This window comes from Amblyomma maculatum, chromosome 8 (genome assembly GCF_055883805.1).
Source record: "Amblyomma maculatum isolate TAMU_Amacu chromosome 8, ASM5588380v1, whole genome shotgun sequence".
Lineage (NCBI taxonomy): Eukaryota > Metazoa > Arthropoda > Arachnida > Ixodida > Ixodidae > Amblyomma > Amblyomma maculatum.
Genome location: NC_139351.1, coordinates 26538818 through 26559155, shown reverse-complemented (window position 1 = coordinate 26559155; position 20338 = coordinate 26538818). Strand labels below are relative to the sequence as shown.

The following is a 20338-nucleotide window of genomic DNA, read 5'->3' as shown; positions in this document are numbered from 1 at the left end:
GATTGATGGTATGGATATGATCGATAGTAGAGTACCGTTTCCGAAACCCTGCTTGATCCTTTGCTTGATTGCAGTCTAAGGTTGTCCTGATTCTATTAGTGATTACCTTAGTAAATACCTTATACGTAACAGACAGTAAGCTGATTGGTCTGTAATTTTTAAGGTCCTTAGAGTCCCCTTTCTTGTGAATGAGGATAATGTTTGCATTCTTCCATGGTTCCGGTACCATCGATGACATCAGGCACTGCGTATACAGGGTGGCCAGGTTTTCTAGCACGATATCCCCCCCCCCCCGTCCTTCAGCAAATCTGTAGTTATCTGATTCTCTCCAGCTGATTTCCCCCTTTTCATAGTTTCTAGTGCTTTCTTGACCTCGTCCTTCGTCACTGGTGGAACGTCTGACTGTTTTTCCCTACCGCCAATCTCATTACGGTCCTGACTACTGTGGCTACTGTAGAGATCTGTATAGAACTCCTCGGCTACTTTGACTATCTTTTCCATATTAGTGATGACGTTGCCCGCCTTGTCCCTTATCGCATACATCTGGTTTTTGCCTATGCCCAATTTCTTCTTTACCGCTTTAAGGCTTCCCCCGTTCTTTATAGCATGCTCAATTTTCTCCATGTTATACTTCCTAATATCGGCCACCTTGCGCTTATTGATTAGCTTTGGTATCTCGGCCAATTCGATCTGGTCTGTTGGACCAGATCGTTAATGTTCAGTTTAAACCCAAACTTATCACTCTCTTCTTGTACGCGCAACAGAAGTCTCTTGAGTTCCACTTCACTTTCTGCCATTAAAGTGGTATCATCCGCATATCTAAGGTTGTTGATACGTTTTCCAGCAATCTTCACTCCAGCTGAAGACTCGTCCGCACCGGCCTTCCTTATGATACACTCTGCATACAGGTTAAATTGGCAGGGCGACAGTATGCAGCCTTGCCTCACTCCTTTCTCAATCGGAAACCAATCAGTAAGACCATGCCCAGTTCTGACTGTGGCCTCTTGCCCTTCATACAGGTTCCTGAGGAGACAGATGAGGTGAATTGGAACTCCCATCTCTTGGAGATCTTGCCACAATCCGCTGTGATCTACAATGTATTTTCTACGATATCCCTCTTTACTGCTGGTGGGGGCGATGGTAGCAAATAAAACATAATATTTGCACCGCGTAAATAAGCGAATATCACTGCAAAAAAAAGGGAGTGACAAGAAACGAAGAAAATCATCGTAAAAGGGAGTGAAAAATGCATTTCTTGTTCGCAGGACAAAACCGTAACATATAGAAAGCAGAGGACAGACAAAATGGAAAATCAAGCTGTTTTCGTTGTCTATGAGGCTCTTGACCCCTCGGTATGAACGCGAAACCGCCCCTACAAATTGAAAAGATACTTGAAAACACACATCAGTTGCCCTAGTAGTACATGTTCATTTTACAAATCCAGGTAAACAGCCCGGATTGAGGGGGGTGCCTGAAAGCGTCTTCTGAATTGCCCGTTTGTCCCAGCTAAACGTTCAGTTACACATTTTTATTCCCTCCTCTTCTTCATGCTTTGTTTTGTGCCGTATTCACAAAGACAGATTGCTATGTAGAATGGCACTCTCACAAGGGCTTCCGGCCCGAGCGCGCGCACACACATGTATATACGGAAGGAGGGAAGGAAAAAGTCGGCGAGGCAGGGAAAGCGCGCGCGCGTGTGTGTGTGTGTGTGCTTACCCTAAAATCCAGCTATAGGTGTTCATTGGCACTTGCTTTGTCCAATCTAATGTCACATACAACCTAAATGGTGGCAGTACAGGTACTGAAGAATGTTATCCTGTACATCAATTAATAACAAGGACATAATAGTCGTGATGTGCACTTTTATTCATTTGTTTCGTTTATAGTTTCTAACAGTGCTTGGTGGCACTTATGCATCAGTCTGTCTTGCTGACTGACGGTCAGAGTTTTCGCCCTCTCTGCTAAAAAATAAAAAAAAAAGTTGCAGCGATGAGGCTTTTTCGTCGTCATTGTATTGACGGCATCCATAAATGCCCCAGTAACTCGACTCACGTCGTCATCATTGGAAGATTCATTGACTTTGCGTCTGAAACAAACAAACAACAAAAAACTTTTTTTTTCGTATGTCATCACATATTTGTCAACTGGCACCGGTCTGCGGAGTTTTCGAGCATTCGAAAGCTACCTCGCAATCAAAGATGAATTGGTGGCACATATCGGGGAAAAAAAAGAATTTCCGCCTATCTGTGGAAGCTGCCCCCGAAAGAGCTTTGCGTTTACACTGGGCGCAGGGCGTGACTCTATAGGTGCATTTTAAATCTCGCATTATTTTTTAAAAGCCTAATGAATAAATTTTGGTAAGCAGTAGCTTTGCGCAAACGTTTCAGGCGCGTGTTTTCAGCGTGATCGACTAGAAGCGTGATAAAAGTCATAGACAGGCAAGTTAGTATGAAGTAATTAAATTTGTCACAAGAAAAAAATAAAAGGTTAACCCCGGCTACATTTCACTCCATCCCTTGCATATCGCTAAATTTGGGATCTCTGTCATTTGATAACAATTAGCAATTGATTATAAGTAAATTGTGACCTACTTGCTCGGTTCCTGTGCACCTCCCGACGTTCTGCTTTGAGATCTCCCTGTCTGGGGGACCCGGTGCGTAACCTCCTCTGTCGGTAGGTTCCCGACGCCATTACTGCGCTCAGGGACTACGCTGAAAATAAAGCACCGAATCCTCTTAGTGAGCAGGACCTGCAAGTAAAACTATTTGCACATACATACCTTTCATGGCCATCTTCACTGTCCATATCGGAAGCCCTTTAAAAATAAGTTGAAGACAGTTATTAAACTTGGTCAGTTGAAAGCACTTACACTTTTTAAACCGCATACAAGTTTATAGTAGGTAGGATTCATTCGGGGTGATAGCTAGTCGACTATGACCAACAAGTGCACGAATATTACTAAACAGAAGTACCACGAGGAGTCTCCAGCCATCGCACCGCTTCCTGGTGCTGGAGGATCCCGCCTGCAAATTTATTTCTTTCTTCATAGTTGTACTTCATGTCATATTTACTAAGCAAATATTTCAAGCGTAATCGCAATGCCATGGGCTTTATTTGAGCCGCATGCAGATAATTACGTTTCTGTCCCGTCGTACCGCAGTTCTGGCAGATTCAAATTCGAGTCCACCCTGAAACAAAAGTGATGTGTGAAAGCTATCTATTAACGTAAAACTACCTTTGAGTGAAGGTACGTTAAGCTAGTATAGGAAGCTACACCATCATAAAAATTAGGATGCGTTGCCAGTCATGCACACAAGTTGTGAGCAGTTGCCGAGAGTACTTTTTAAAAATTATTTACACAGTCTATGCAGACCTTTTAATTTGACTTGAATGCTCACAAAGATCAAGGTGGAGCTGAAGTGTCTCCCATAACTTTTGTTTTCTTGGGCTGGTTGGGACTGAGTCCTTTTGACAAAAAATGTAGAAGATAACAGTCTAGAAAATAAAATATATAGCACAGCACCTGCCCAGTACACTTTTTCTCTACACTCAACATTCTAAACTGACATGTTTAAAACTTCTTTCCTTTGTCCATATTATTTTAGAAGCAATCAAGACTGTTTTGCTGTTAAGACAATCACTAATAAAGAGGCCATAACTTCTATTTTTTAAACATGAACGGTTTATTCTATTTAATCACACGTCATATTATAACTCCTCAAAGTTAAGATCATTTCATTCCATAGATAATCTTTGAAATAATTTTTTCGTTTCTGACAACCACTGATTGCTAACTTCACAAGGGCATTTCTGCCCCATGTCATCTGCTGTGCACTCTTCGATGTGTTGAGGTGCATATGCACACAGTAGACACACATTCTTATGATTTTCTTAGTTTGAAGAAATAAATATAATTTTTACTGATGAGTTTGGGTTGTTAAAATTATTAATAAAACAACCCTGTCCGTTCCCTTTAATTGATTTGGCCATTTCTTGAACTGCCAGCATCTGCATTCTTTTCAGATGAATGTCATGCAGATAAGGATGGAGATCAAAAAGGTGGGGTTCCATAAATCAAACAACTATTGGGTTTCTGCAGGACTAAACTATTTAGGAACCCTGCTCTAGTCCCCTGTTAGCCAAAACATTCAAAAAGCTTCTGCATAACCGCACATGTAGAATTTTAAAATACCTGCCTTGTTCTGAGGCTCATGATTCGTCACACAATATTCTGGGTTGAGTTCTGGTGTCTTAGTGGATGTTGAATAATGACACCCTTCTAGAATTACAGCAGTCTGAATTTAAAGAGAATTTGAAGATTATAAGTCTGCAAACATCACCAATGTTAAACTGTTACAACCTTCCTACTTCACTGGAAGCTTGTGGTGGCCTGTAACGTAACCCCTCACTTTCCGAAAGCAATGGCTTAGCACATTCGTGTACTCTAAGAAATAAAATATGGTAGTAAAAATGCACATATGTAGCTAAAAAACATCTATTTTTTTTAAATAAAGCCTTGAAGACTGGTTATGACAGGAAAAATTTGTGATGGCATCTGCCAAGTCACAAGGAAATATTTGTTTGCTTCACTGGCAAAATAAAATGCAAAGAAGCTGGCAAAATACTACTGACCTCTCCTGCGTAACTGATGGTCCCAACCATGACATCCATTTCTTGTGCAGCCAGCCCTAGAGCTGCACAAAAACAGTCACAAAATTAGGATCCAAGAAAGATGGATTTTCGATGTACTACAAAGGCATCAATGCTAAGAGTGCTATCTTGTTTCATCTCTTGCATGCTGCAGGCATTTGTGTCCACTGCAAAACAGGTTTCTTGCAGTTCAACATGGATTACGACTGCACCCCCAGCGTGTTTGTTTACATAGCTTTTACTAGCATGATATCCCCACCATCCTTCAATAAATCTATAGTTTCCTGATCTTTTGCAGCTGGTTTCCCCCTTTTCATAGGTTCTAAAGCTTTCTTTACCTCGTTCTTTGTTACTAGCAGAACATCTAATTGTCCTGCGATACTGCCATTCTCATTATTGTCCTGATTACTTTGTATATGTATACTTCAGTCAGAACTTCTGGGCTAATTTGTTTACAGTCATGTCTTGCTAATAATACAAAACTTTGTGGAGAGAACAGAAAGCGTGGCGAGATATGGTCCATAGGGTCCCGAAGAGTCGGACACGACTGAACTTGTCGGACTGATCTTCGTCCATTATTCCTGCTGTACTAATTATTGCCTAGATATTGATGACTTATTTGTGTGCTAAAAGCAGGACATGCAATTTGACTTAATTTAAACCCCTTTTCTCATTCTGTAATTTCGCTTTCATAAATAAACTACTAAAATTGCATATTACTGCTCTGCAGGTAGTGCTGCTATGGAAACTATGTTTATTCTGCTGCATAGGTCACATGAAGAGCGGCTATAATATAGCTTCCAAAATTGCTGTTCCACCAGTAGTGGGTCATGCAGCATTGAGGCGAAGCTGACTTAACATTTATGAAAGAAGTCCTTTGTGGACACAGATTTGGTAAACAAGGCTGTCAAAGGCAGAAAAAGAAAGTAAGGCAATAGCAGAATGAAATTGGCTTCACCCTTTTTGATTACTTTCTTTCCTGAGGGGCACACAACTAAACGAACATTGGGGTGGTGGGTAGGCAGGTGGTTGATGGCAAATAAGTAATGGATGGACTGGTCATGTGTGCCTTTTGTGTATTTGGCAAGGCAATATGCTTCATAGGTAATAGAAGGCAGTAAACCAGAAAGTGGAATTGAATTAAGGTGGTGAGAGCTGTGAAAGTCAAGTTCAGTTTCAGCTTAAGTAAAGAAAGGTTCAAAAATATAATAGGACCCAGTCAGTGATTATTCATATTGTTTGCTAGGTAATCAAGTGAAAGCAAAGAGCACCTCATTAATTTTGGAGGTGCAAAGCTTCATAAAACCTGAATGTATTCCAGTCACTGGACCAAAAAACAGGATTTGAAGTATCTGTCCTCACATAAATTGCTTGTTTTGTTGCAGTAAAAATCATGCTCCCTGGCTATAATGTGTTACTTGTTATTTGTATACCAGTCACATTACAATTTTTCTGGATATAACTGTCCATATTAGCCAGATATCACTGTAATACGCAGATCGAGGAGTGCACAAGAGGGTCAGTGCACAGTTAGGACAAGTGACTGCAAAGTGTGCCATGGCATTTCAAAGAAGTAACAACACATAGGAGCCCTTCTTCCCTTTTTTTTTCTTTCTTTTTTTCAGGAGTATTGTTCTTAAGCATGCCAGATTTCAGCCTAACTATTTCTGGTAGGGAATTATCTAGAATTGCATTTGCATCCACCTTGTTAACAGTATAATTTTGCTTTCAATGTGCTGATATTGCATATGAGGGAAAGGAGGCTCACTTAGAATGTATTTTGTGCACTCTACTCCACCTACAGTTTTGATAGGTGGAGTTTTTTATGGGTGACTAATCACCTCAAACACATCACGATAATTGTGCAGCTTATAAATTTGTTTGCATATTTAGGTGTAAGGCACCAAAGAAGCATGAATAAAGATGTTCTGTTCCAAGTGAACTGCCTTGTAACCTGAAATTTTCAACTTTTGCAATGCTTCATGGTAGATAATGAACCTGTGGCCAGCCAATAAATTATTCTAAAACTAAAATGTTTTAACACTTCTGACTTGGTAGTATTAGAGAATGCCCACCTGTATAACAAGGTGGTGCTCCCCATGTCACTGGCAAACCTAGACCTAGCTGCCACGAGGTCACCTTTGGGAGGTCTCGGGAAAGAGTGGCTCATGGGGGTGGCGCACTCGAAGGGTTTGCTGCAGAAGCAGCCTGCAGAAGAAGTGTATATAGGAGTGTTATCCTTTCTTAATACTTAAAGGTGCAAAAAGAACAGGACAACTACAGAGAACAAAAAGTGATGACACGTTAGCATTATCCTTTCAAATATACCACACATTAACCAGTCTTACAACAGTATGCTTAAAACGCATGTATAGCAAAGCCCTCTTATTGGTGATCGTATGCAGCTGTACTTAGCATGAAAATTCCTGTACTAGAACCCTCAGATGGCGTGGAGTTATTTCTGAATATCTGGTTGATAATGACACCGAAACACTGGTGAAGCCTCATTCTAAAGCCGATATTGGTAGTTAGATGAAAGATTACAGTTAACATTGTAATGCAGGTATATAAAGCAAGGCCTGCAATGACCATATGAAGCAGTGTGGCCAAAGACCATTTTCGTTTCAGGGCTCGCTGTCGGTGTTCCATAGTGCTAGGCGGCACCAATTTATAGATTTTATTATATTCACGTCACTAGGAGGCTGAGAACTTTTATGTCACAGATATGGACATCCTCGTCCACTTTGCACCTTTAAACTGGAGTGTACAGACTGAAAAATAAATGGTTAATTGAACATTCCATATAAAAGATGTAACAAATTTGGCCCTTACATATCTGAGATCTTGAACCTTAAAATTGTACTTTTGTTTTTCCTAGTGCTAAGCATACTGCCTACCATATGTAGGCTCAGCTTTCACAGGACAGTCAACAACTGTACCCTTCCTTGCTTTTGGGTTCTTTATTTTCCATTACAGGCCTTCAGCTGTGGTGGCTTGTCCTTTGCTGGCATTCTCATTAAAATGGAGTATTGGCAGCTGTATTCTGAAAACCAACAATCCGATAGCTTTTCAAATGTAACCTTTCGACAGGTCATTCACCACCTACTTTGCACTCATTCCCTCAGATGAAAAACATATGGACTTTAGTGCAAGACCTATAAGCAAGCTGTAAAACCCAGTTGAAAAATACACCAGGATTTTTTGTTGTGTTCTGGTGTTTCCTAGTGTTAACAGCAGGTTGGCTAATGTGTTCTAGTGTTAACACCAGACCACAGTAGTGTGTTCTGGTGGGCACACTAGACTGATGCAATGTGTTCTGGTGGGCACACTAGACTTCTGTAGTGTGTTTAGTGGGCACATCTTACTGTGTTAGTGTGTTCTAGCGTTTACACCAGACTGAGTTGGTGTGTTATGATGTGCACATCCACCCGGCCTTAATTTCACATTTGACCATATTGGGTTAGTACAAGGTTGGTAGTGTGCACAATAGATTCTAGATCTGCATCTCACACTAGGCTGATGTGCTGGCATCTGGCCACACCAGACTACTGTATTGTTGCTAGTGTGCACACTGTGTGTGATGTGTTCCTCACACCAGGCTGATGTGTTGGCATCTGACTACACCAGCCTACCGTATTGTTGCTAGTGTGCACACAGTGTGATGTGCACCTCACACCAGGCTGATGTGCATCTGGTGTTGTGCACATTAGGCTTCTCTAATTTGGTGTGATACAATTATATGCACCACAATGTATATTAACAACCCAGCACACTGAACTGTATAATTCATACAAAAATTTGACATGCACTTTATGTACACATCATATAAATATATATGGAGTTTCACTGTGCATTCACCAAACTGGTCTAAATTACCTAAATTCAGAAAGTCTGAAGGCAGCTGTTTAGCAAGTTTTGCAATTATACGTTTTTTACACGTCTCACATATATAAACTCTTCCTTATAAATAAAATGCTGAGTAAAAACTGCAAATTATTGAACTAATATAAAACAGAAGGCTGATGCATCTCAATTTAAGCTGCATGTGATACTAAAGATGCAATAAGTTATTCTTTTAGTCCGAGTATCAGTGCCCGTCCTGCTTGCTTCTTGCTCTTCGTCGTAGTCTTTAGCGCTGGTTATTCATCATGTTACCACACCAACTTGCCCAGATGTCTCTCCTATCCCAACTTTAGCCAGTCTCAGCAAGACCATGAAGTTTTCCCTAGCTTGTGGTGCAGATTACATATTGCACATACAGTACTGAATTGTGTAGCACTGCTGATGGAATTGATAAAGAAAAATAAGAAGGAATAACATGAAACCAATATCAGGACTACACTGAATAGTTGCGGTCAAGTTAAATGGCTTAGACGTACTTTTACAAAATGTCAATACTTTGAGCACTTTGTATAGTTGTGAGGAATATATAAATAATTCCTTTTTAAAACAACCATTGCTGTAATGACAGATCCATGTTTCAGAAATCCATACATGTGGCAGGCATAGCTGAAAATGTTTTAATTCTATGTTGCTTATGATGGAGCCTAATGTACAACTGTTAATATTTGTTTAAGACTTAATAAAAGAAAGCATCAGCATCATTTTCACAATGTGCTGCAATGCAACAATGAAAGGAAGAGCATCCATGCTTGCATACTTTTTTATTCAACAAAGGAATACTTATTATTGTGGCACGCTTATTTAGTCTAGCAAAATGTGCATCAACACCTTTTTGAGACCAGGTTCGAACTTCTTACCATACTAGGCTACACAGTAATAAAGACAAGGGCACGAACACATAATTGAAAAGATGCATGTTGTCTACAACAGCACACAAATTCAAGAGCTACACAAAGTAAGCTCCCTGAACACTGCCCATAAAAGAAATGCTATATGCATCACTGAACATGGTGCACACGGAACTGTACTAGCAAGTCAAGGGAAAGCTGGATCAGATTCTCATAAATGAAGCACTACTGATACTATAAGGCTCTGGTCTAATACAGGAATGGCATGGTTGTAAGAAAAATGGAATACTCGCAGATATATATCGAGTGCAGTGAAACCCAATGTATCAGTATTGCTTAGAACAATGTATCGGATATAATAGACTGCCCAGCACAACGCTAATAGAACTAAGATCAGTTGCCAAACTCTCCGGGTTCCCCATGCTGCTGAAGCGGCGCGTCAATTTTAACGCGAGGTGGCACTGCCGTCGAAACAGGCTCTATCTAGCCGCTGAATTGGCCGCTGTCGAAGCACAATCAAACGCTGCGGGCCCGGCCGTTCGGCATAGCATGTAGCATTCGGGAATTTTAAATTACTGGGTGTCCTAAATGCCGTACTTATCGTTAATTATTCACGCACACCAATCAAGTCTGAACCGTGTGTGGCGAGCATGCTGCAAAACTTTACTGCAGCAACTCGAGCAATACAGGTGAGCGGTGCTCAGGCAACGCTAGTTTTTTTTTTTTTTTTTTTTTAAGGAGAGTTGTTTTGTTAGTTTCTTCCCTGAAGTGGCATATAAGACATGTGCAATAGTGTTAGAAATATGATCATTGCAAGGTTCATCGTCAGTTCGAAGTATGTTTCTGCAGTTTCTGCTCAACCGCATGCATGTGCATATGTTTAACAAAAAAAAAATACCAGCCCTTTTGCATCAAAGAGCAGCATTGTCTGTGGTGCAGTTTAACAGAATAAGCGAATTTTGCGCATTGCATTCATTTCGCCAATAAGCATGCATGTGACTTTTAGCCGAGCGCCGTGCGCAATCTGTGCCGCGAAAACAGCGAACTTCTGCTTCTTGAGTTGTCGGTTTCTTTATTCCAGCAAGAGAAGAGAGCTTACAGAGGAGGTTAGATGCCAACAACTCGAGACATTAAAATTGTCTTTTTGGGATTCCCAACTGTGGGTTTATCGTTACTGGCCTGCGCCCGCGTCGCAAGTACTTTTTTTTTTTTCGACCTTTCACGCAGTGGGCTGCAGATAGACACACAAGTAAATTTAATTTTACATTTTATTCACAGCACTTTTTCACATTTTACTGAATGCACAAATTACAGCAGGCGAGACTTCTTCCTTGCATTTTTAATCTGACTACTCACATTACTCCTCTCGGATATAGGAATCGTGTGTAAAAATGCATCCACATTACCAAATAAAACTTCATCACTTGCACAGTGAACTGTGCAGGCTACAAGCTATTCGGGGTAGCTTCCTGCTCAAAAGCAAGTCAACAATCGACCAGAACAGATTTCCAAAAACTTTTTCTGTCTGTTTGTCGCTCGACCACTGACTTGATGCCAGTCACCAGTTCAGTGAGGGAACTTGAAGGGTGCTTGAGCACTCCAGGGACAAATGAGCGCTTTTCAGTTAGGGAAAACCTTCGGTACACATCCTTCAGTGAGGTTCCATTTGCCCCTATCGATTTTTACTTCCTTGCCATTAATGATATGACTGTACGTCTTCAGTATGTCTTCATCGTAGAAATGAAGATCGCACACACGTGATTTGTCAGAAAGTTTCCTGTCAACACGCGGAATCGCGCGGCCCCATGCCGCACGGAGAACCGCGTCACGCGGAGCCGAGAAAAAACGCTTCGCTGTTGTCGCTTTTGTAACCGCTCGCACAGCCCGGCACGCAGCACGTCGGCATGGTTACTGTAGCCCCTTCAACTTTGCACGCTAGCACAGGTAGCACAAAAAGCGATCACTGCAGCAGCCGAGTCGGGAACGCACTGTACTCATGCTGCCCGCACTGCAGGTGTTCAACCCACGTTCGGGCCGACGAGAGCCTGGTAGAACTGCAGCGCCACTCACAGCAGCCAGCGGTGGCGGCGCCGAGAAACAGCTCTCAGTTTGGCAACTGATCTTAGTTCTATTAACGTTGGCCCAGCAGTTTCAACTTTTTCATGTTTTCTAGTAAGCTGCTTATAACAATGCTCTCATAGTGCATTATCACTTATAACAATTACATTTGATCACTAGAGCCAACCTTTAAAATGATAAAAACAGAGATGCTGCAACATCAGCCAAACCACGCTCACAGTGCAAAGGTGCATGCATGAGGAGCTGGCAGAAGTAATTGACGGACCGACCTAATGCTGTGAAAGTGAAAATTCCACTTGATACGCACACAGATGTCATGCCCTAATATCAGTATTTTGGCGTCTGGTTTTAAGCCTAGCAAAGCTTTTGCTGGTCCGGGCTCCCTCTCTTTCTTTTTTTTCTCAGTTCAAGAAGACAAATAAAATGGGAAAAACATGGGAGTGAGTGCATTGCAAGCTAATCATTTACTGCCTTTTAGGACATGGCCCACATGCCTAGCTTCAGGCGTCTTGTTCACATAAATAAACACAAGTACGCTCTTTATGTAATGGGTATAGGGTTTCTAGGTGCAGTCAGTCAACCCGCGTTCGAAGACTTCAGACCCAGAACTGAACATGCCAAACATCTGGCGGAACCGCGAGGTGCAGCTCGGCTAGTTGCGGTTGCCAGCTTCTTGGTCGAGTAACCAATGCTTTTCTCACACCACTGAAGCAGACTACGTTCAGTAGCTCCACAGAGGCAGATTTCACCCAGGGCAACAATTTTTAAAACATTTTCAATTTCATACGTTTCAGATGCATTCATTTTTGCTGGTGAAGCTACCCCTGCTCTGCAGTACTCTTTGCTGCATTTGTAGCTGCTATAGTTTGCAGTTCTTGCAGGCTCTTCTTGGTCTGTTTTCGCTAAGTGCACTTAAAGGTGCACAAGGACAAAATGCTATGGCATGCCATAGCCATGCCATTTGTCTACACTTTAAAGTGCCTCCTTTATAAGGAAGGCCCCGCCTGGGTGGCACAGATGGTTACGGCGCTCCACTACTGTTCCCTAGAATGCGGGATTAAATCCCGGCCTCAACGGGCACTTTTCGATAGAGGTGAAAATCAAGGCGCCAGTGTGCTGTGGGATGTGGGTGCATGTTAAAGAACAGGTGGCCGGAATTTCCAATCTTCCACTATGGCATCTCTCACAGCCTGAGTCGCTTTGGGACCTAAAACCCCACAAACCAAACCAAACCTTTATAAGGAGGCACTGCATTCGACCACTGCAAATTCTGTGAAGGTATCTTGTTGACTGCCTAATAAAAAATAGCTCATGACCTCATTAATGCATTTCAAAATTATGTAATTTGACCAAGAGTTTATTTTATTTATTTGGAATTTTTTCCTGGCTCTTTCAAGCTATGGTGAGTGTGCGGCTATTCCCTTTGGCTCTTAAAATCCTAATGTTCATAGTGAATCTCCATTGAGTGAACGCTCATAGAGATCAATGGCCACTGAGAACTACCTCATGGCACTTGCTGAGTCAAAACTGCTCATGTGACACAGGTATGACTGGCTTCTATAGAGCTCAATTGAAGTTTTGATGGATCGCTGAAAGACCTAATCAGTCTCATAAAGATTTGGTATCTTGGCAACAAACAACTGGTCATTTTGCTCTACAAATACACATGGTGAAATGATTTTTTCATGTGGAAGTAAGACCAGGCCTATGTTAGTTGGGGGATGTTCAATAGTGTACAAGAAAGACATATAACTTTGTTCTGAAATGAGTTCCTGGCACAACAGAAAAATGCGACTTTCTATTGAAAACACTCTAAGCACACGCAAGATTTTTCCTTCATCATCTTCTACATACTGAGAACATGTCTTTTCTGTTCGCTGGTAGCATGCACTGTGCACAACAATCCCTCTGAACTGAGCCCTATGGTACTCAGTCACTCTTATCGTTCCTATGGCTTCCATTATTATGCTGCGAGCACAATCCTCCAAAACAGGAGTGGGTAATGGGGCACCCAACACTGCTGGAATGTCCCTCTTTGTCCTCTTTCCTGATATTAACTGCTGCTGTTTATTTAAGAATGGAGGCAGTGGCACCAGACGTTTAAGTGTCCTCAGAACTTCATGCAAATTACATCGTTCCGCTATTTGGTGAGGTACGCCTTTGGCTGCTGAGACAAGAGTCAAGAGTTCGCCATTGCCTCCTTCGAAAGGGAATGTAGATGTAGCCCACAATGGCCCAGTCATACGCACAGACTTTGCAAGGTGAATCAATTGATGGACATTAAATTTAAAGCTGCTCGCTCCATACAGCATGGGAATTTCTTCAACAAATTGCTTCAGCAGCCTCTCAGAAGAAAAAATCTCTGCCTCCTCAATATTAGCTTTCAAGAGTGTGAATACACTCTGTGACAAAAGGGCAAAATGAGTGAGGTATCTCTCTGGAAGAATGTTCCTCAAACAAGGCACTGCGTAATACAGAAGCCAAAACTTCCATTCTGTTGCCTTCCAATAAGACCTTTCAGAAAGCGGCCGCGGAAGACGTGTGAAAAAGATTGGTGGACGAATCATTAAAATTCGCTGGTTCAGACATCCAATCCTGTTTCCAATATACCATGCACACCCTGTTGAACAAAGCCAAAGATCCATAATTTGAGAAACCACACCCTCTAGCACACAATGCATATAATCAGGTGGAAAGCCCCACACCAAGTCCAATGTTCCAAGGCTGGCAACAGGAGACGGGCCTTTGATCCCATCTACAGGATGCCCCTTTTTATCAGCTAGATTCATAGCACTTAAAACCATACTGTGGTCCCGCTCCAGCATGTTGTTGCCTTCCATGGTGTACTTGAGTGTTCCTGAAAAGCAGAGATCAAGTTGTTATGCCATATGCTAAATTCACCATCAAATGTTTATAAACTTTCTGCACACAGAAAAGGAATAAATTTTTCTTCCACTGACAAACCCACATTTACCAACTAGTGCTTTTGTTTATGCTGTATGAGAGAAAGCTCATTTCAAGACTGAGCTTAATCAGCCCTACTCAGTGGGTTGGTACAACTAACTCTGGCTGAGCCCGCCTGGTGGTATTCCATGACACAAGCGAGAAAGATAAAAATAAAATGCATAAAATCCAGCAGCACACTCTACTACAGTGAAGGTCATACGGAGCACTGCAAAGTATGACATACAGCTCATTTGCATGAGCGTGCGCCTCCTGAAGTACATAACACCACCAGCTTGAGATTTTTTCTTTTTTGTTATCAGTGAGAACCTTCAGTCAGACCACGGCCGGTCTCGAGTTAGAGAGCGCTTCTCTTCTCTTACGGCCTCTCCAATGGGGTCTGTTTCTACCGCCCGCCGCGCCTCGGTGGGGTCGCCACCGCCCCACCGCTGCTCCTCCGCTACAGCCATTCACGCGCAAGAGAAACGCGCGCTCGCTTTTAGCTTCGCCCACGTCAGTTGCAACCGGCAGGTCCTGACATTCGCCCCTTATGGTTTATGCAAAGTCCGTAATCAACATCGAATATTTATCATGTACGAGGAATAAAATGCAGTCAACAATCCGCTCACGCGCGCTCTCCTTCGTCACTGCGGCCTTGCACGGTCGAATGAAGCTTCGGGAACACTTCAACATTTTTCACCCCTAAGTTTTCTACAAAACTAAATTTACCAGGCTATGCAATGTGCCTTTGAATGTTTTAAGCAGGTGTAGCGCGACCTGACATGAGTGCATAGTGAACTGTTGGGTGGAGATTCTGTCAACCGCTACCGTTTTCGTTTAGATCAGAAGAGGCACGGGCAAAAATTCATGGCGCGTCTCAGATTCAGAGTAAAGAACAAAAATTTACTCATATAGTAAAAATTTCACTTATCTAGTAGAGTAGGCTGTTCTAGCTTCGTTCAAAACATATCAGTCATTTGAAAGACCGAAGATGTATATGTAGTCTAGCGACTACTTTTAATCAAGGAAATCGGCATAAACAGTTAAGCAGAATTGAAAAGAGCGGCAAACAATAAAAGAATTGTCCTTCAAAGTTACACATTGCACTATATGTTCATCAATTCATCAAAATGCGACCTGCGTCTAGAAAATTCAGTCTCAAAATCTTCCTGCACGGCTTGTGCACATAAGGAGTTGGCCTCTCGGTGTTCTCTGTCACTTTCCTGGTGTAATTAATTGAGAAGAAGAATTCTGAGAAATGTTTCAAATATCAAAGAAGCGGACCTAATAACATCTGTTGTCAATTCCTTTCGGGCAACTCAGTGTTGAATTCTGAAATGCTGACTGAATCAGGATCTTAAGTATATATACTTCGGAAACATTTGTGTGTATAGTAGGTGCACAGCAACGCTTCCTAAAAAAAAAAAAGAAAGAAAAGCTTGTCCAATAGGGCAACAAGCTCTGATTTCGGATAATGCAGTCCACTAGAACATTGTCCTCGTAGAAGAGCGTACTACATGGGGCTGCTTCTTTCGCTAGTTTCAAGAAGAATAGAGCAAGCATCACACCCGAAGTTGATTAACTAAACGATATATCCAGCGGCGTAAGGTAAACTGGAATATGTGACAGTGGGAAATGGGATGGTAGGAGATGCCATCACTTCCTTCAGTGCCTTGATTTTGCTCTCAGATGAAACGTCTGTCTTGACAATTTAGTCATGTGCCGCTAGCTGTTATGGCCCTCGCATCTAGCATATGTCATTCCCTTCTGCACATTAACCTTATTTTCCCGAAGAGAGCCTCAATGGGTCGCTATATAGGGCTTGAAATGGGTCTTCAGTGAGAGTGTCCTTCTTTAACGCTTCAAAGTTTCTTGCATACTTTCGATATAGCAGGTGAACTCATTTGTAAGTCATTACATCGAGTATCACCTTCATCATTTATTGGCCTCTTTTTACCACTTCGAGCACAAGGGGTGTCATGAATATCAAACCATTTTTTAGTGCTTTCATAACAAGCTTAATAGCATGTAAAAATTTCATTAAAACAATGTTTATTTGCAAAATTAAAATAATATGTATAATACGTACCACACATTGGCTAATATATGAATTGTAATAACATTTAAAACTCAACCCTACAACATTTACTTTGATTGTTATGCTAATCTTTTATATCATGCAAGCATTTTGCAATTTACATTACATTGTTATGAAATTATTTTCATCTTTGGTGTTACATGAATGGTTTCGCATCTAACGCTGAAGACTGTTTTGCTGTAGCAGTCGAGTTGCTGTCATGTTAGCCTTGAAGAAGCTTCGATGTGATCACTTCTCATTCAGTTTTGTTGTTGTTGTTGTTCCTATTCTTGTACAGGCTTGGGAAAAATTCGGACTAAAATGGACAAAAGTAGCTACCATGCCGCAATGTATGCCATGCTTGTCGAACGTTTGCTGAACGACAGTGTTTTTTTATATCCGTTCACGTGTGTAGTACGTTGACGACATGCCGCTGCATCATCTACGTTCTGTGTTCTTTAATTTCGGGGCTGCACTAACCACGAAACTCGCGAGCGACAGCGCGAAACCAGGCAAAAGCCACCCGCCGCCGCTGAAGCAGACGCGGAGCGAACAGTGAGCAGGTCGCGCCCCTTGCGGTGGCGGAGAGCGCAACTCAAGGAGAAACATTCCCATTGTTCCCGCTGCGATTGAGAAGGCCGTAAGAAAGAGTGCGCGCTCTCCCCCGAGACCGGCCGTGGTCAGACCTAGCAGAGGGCACTCTGTGTCATCTCGGTTTTGTATTACCGCTAACAACTGGACATTTGAACCCTCATAAGAGCTCCTGGAGAAGGGCCTTCAATCGACTGCTCACTCAGCCGTCTGTGCAAAGATAGTCTTTGCTTGTCTGCCTTTACTCACCTCCCCCCCTCTCCCACCAAATAAAGAAGTCTGTATGCTACGAAAAGTGCCATTGGATATATAAGTATACTGCTTTTGAAATCTTCACATATTCAAACAGATATATATGCACAACACACAGGTGTTTTGCTTCATGCAGTCTTTTGAAACCTTTTTTTTCTTCCAGCGGACTTGGAATTCTTGTCGCACATTATTTGGGATGTGCACTCTTTTATACAGTTACTATATATCTATTATATATTTACAGGTAGAATGAGGGGAATAAGATTGGTTACACGGTATGAAGGAGCACTGAACAAGGGTAAAGGGGGTACGCCTCAGTTCGCAGGTTGAGCCAATGTTTCGACAAGTGGACTTGTCTTCGTCTGGGCAAAGCGGTCATCACTGGCCAGGGTTTAAATACACTTTTGCTTACGAAGATAAGCTGGGAAGTGGAAAGTGGGTGAGAAGAAAGTAGATGGAGTGTGGAGGGGAGGATGGGTGAGAAGAAAGTAGGTCATGAAGTGAAAAAAAAAATTATATCTAACTCATATCTAATTTTTATAAATTTAGAACATGGGAACCAGCAGGAATAACTATCTCTAAAGGAATGTTAGAATCTAAGTATATTCCCTCTGCATCATAAATATTTGGGAAAACAATCCCACATAACGTTAATGTACAGTTTATTCACAACACATGTACAGTCGTGAGCAAAAGTGGAGAGACCATGCGCTTTGAGAAAACTACCCGCCAGCTTTTTCTGACAGTGAAACAGTTATTTCTGAGAAATGCATTAGGTACCATGCATAATATACTTGCCTTCTTGCCCAAGCAATTTTCTCTGGCACATCGTTTTATACATCAAAAAAGCAACCGTAGCAGTTAGCGTGGTCTCTCCACTTTTGCTCACGACTGTACACTATTCCCCTCCACAATAGCATAAGCTGCACATGTTTCTCCAAACACATTTTCTTCTTATCACTTGTTACTTGAGTTTGTCCTTGAGCTTTTTTTTTTCCTTTTTTGCATGTCAGTTGTGGTTCACTCTGTGGTTACTATTCTGTCTTTGTACTCCCCCCCCCCCCTTTGCAGAAAGTTTTAATTGTCCCCGTTAGATATATTCCTTATCAGGGCCCTTGCAAAGGTACCTTTGTAAGGTGTATCTGCACCAAACCGGCTTAAGTGGTCACTAATCATCTACCCAGTATTGTAGTTTTTCCTGGTACTGCCGCTTTTACTTGTTTTGCAGGCCACAGGATCCTTGATTCCAGGCTGAGAAATACATAGTGAAGAATTATTTTTTTTTCACTTCATAACCTACTTTCTTCTCACCCATCCTCCACTCCCCACTCCTTCACCTACTTTCTTCTCACCCACTGTCCCCTCCCCAACTTTCCTTCTTCGGAAGCAAAAGCATATTTAAACCCCTGCCAGTGATGAGCGCTTTGCACAGACAAAGACAAGTCCACTAGTCGAAACGTTGACTTTACCTGCGAACTGAGACGTACCCCCTTTACCTTTGTTCAGTGCTCCTTCATACTATATATAGTTATAGTTTTATATAGTTACTAGTTCATATAATTGACATAGCCGGCCCAGGCTGGACAATTAAACCCGCACAGTGTTATACTGCACTTGGATATAGCACAGCATTCAATGAAAGTCCTGCAAAATGTTTTTAGCTAGAATATTAGCTGTAAAAACTAGTAATGGGGAACTAAATTCACATTAGCACAGAGGGACCTACACAGACAATGAACTGTAATTCAGATCAATATACCACACACTACAAAGATGAGGCTGCCTTCTGACTGGGGCACACACTGGATCATTGCACAATAACCAATTCGCAGTAGCTCTCTCTGAAAATGAAGCTGTTCTCTTCCAAATAGGTAGGGTACTTTTCCAAGTCACGCCATCTAGCGTGATATGTGAGCATATAGCTCTGCAGTTACATGCTGCGAAAAAACCTTATTTCCAAAAAATCCCTGTATTCAATTCATGCCTGCTGTTAAATGCACATCCTAGCAAGCCTGAATTTCAATCATACTGTAAAAATTCCTCACCATCAATGAGTGTCCCCTTCTGTAAGCACCAGGAGCAGCCGTAGTATCCATTATACTGCTTGGCGTTCAACATTGCAGCTCGTGCTGGTGAATCTACGCTGCAGCACACAACATTCACTGTTGATGTCACGACTGTTCCAGAAAAGGACCATGTCAGGCTACCAATCTTGTTAAATTTGTCGATGAATGCCTTGAGGTAAAGGTGGGCCGGTGGATGCTCCTTGGCAAACCAGATCCCACCCACTAGAATGTTCTTCCATCGCTGTGGAACTGGCAGTTCATTTAGGCAAAGCTGAATTGGCCATAATGACCCTTTACTCGACTACAGGAGAACCATCACTGTTAATGGTCACTGTGAGGTCACTCCATGACAACTCAGCTCGAGTTTTCTTGTAGAGGCCACCATCAGTGATGTCTCTGTATATCCCCTGACTGCTATATCCCATGCTGCAATTTTCTTTAGATTTTCCCCGACAAGCCTCCCTGTGCTTTTCAACAGAGAGAGTAGCTGTTGTTTCACATTCATTGTGATGAAGAAACTCCCTTTTTTCAAAACTTTCATCAAGGTGGAGGTATCTCCGCAGGTCTCACAGTGATGATGGTCAGGACCCGTGGCCATTCTCAGGGCATGACAAGTGGAACAATATGAATGAATTTCCATCATCTTTGACCGCTTCAATTCCCACAGCTTCCTAAATGCATATTTTGAGGCGGGAAAGACTTCATGTCCCGAAATCGCATTCAAGAGCTTCAATAAGCTGTCCACTTGTGTCCAGGGCAGGCCTGCTGATAGAACAAATGTTATCACTAAGAGCATTGCCTGCAGTACTGTGGTTTTTTGATTGGGCAGCGTTAGCTCTGAATTGATCCTCATGAACTCCAAAAGTTCTTCATCTGGGTCAGTAATGGCCAGGCTTTGAGCAGTGCCACCCTCTTCTTGAATTCCATTT

The 20338-nt window shown here is 42.1% G+C and overlaps 1 protein-coding gene across 1 annotated transcript; it reads right to left on the bottom strand.

Moving 5' to 3' along the window:
- Nucleotides 1-3403: 3403 nt before the first annotated feature.
- LOC146180790 (uncharacterized) lies at nucleotides 3404-19471 on the bottom strand. The gene is made up of 6 exons (XM_084575657.1): nucleotides 19389-19471; nucleotides 13612-14337; nucleotides 6790-6858; nucleotides 4633-4694; nucleotides 4193-4295; nucleotides 3404-3465 (listed from the first exon to the last, which is right to left on the bottom strand). The coding sequence occupies exons 1-6, from the start codon at nucleotides 19459-19461 to the stop codon at nucleotides 3404-3406; spliced, it is 1095 nt and encodes a 364-aa protein (XP_084431783.1). The 5' UTR covers nucleotides 19462-19471.
- Between the last annotated feature and the right edge of the window lie 867 nt (nucleotides 19472-20338).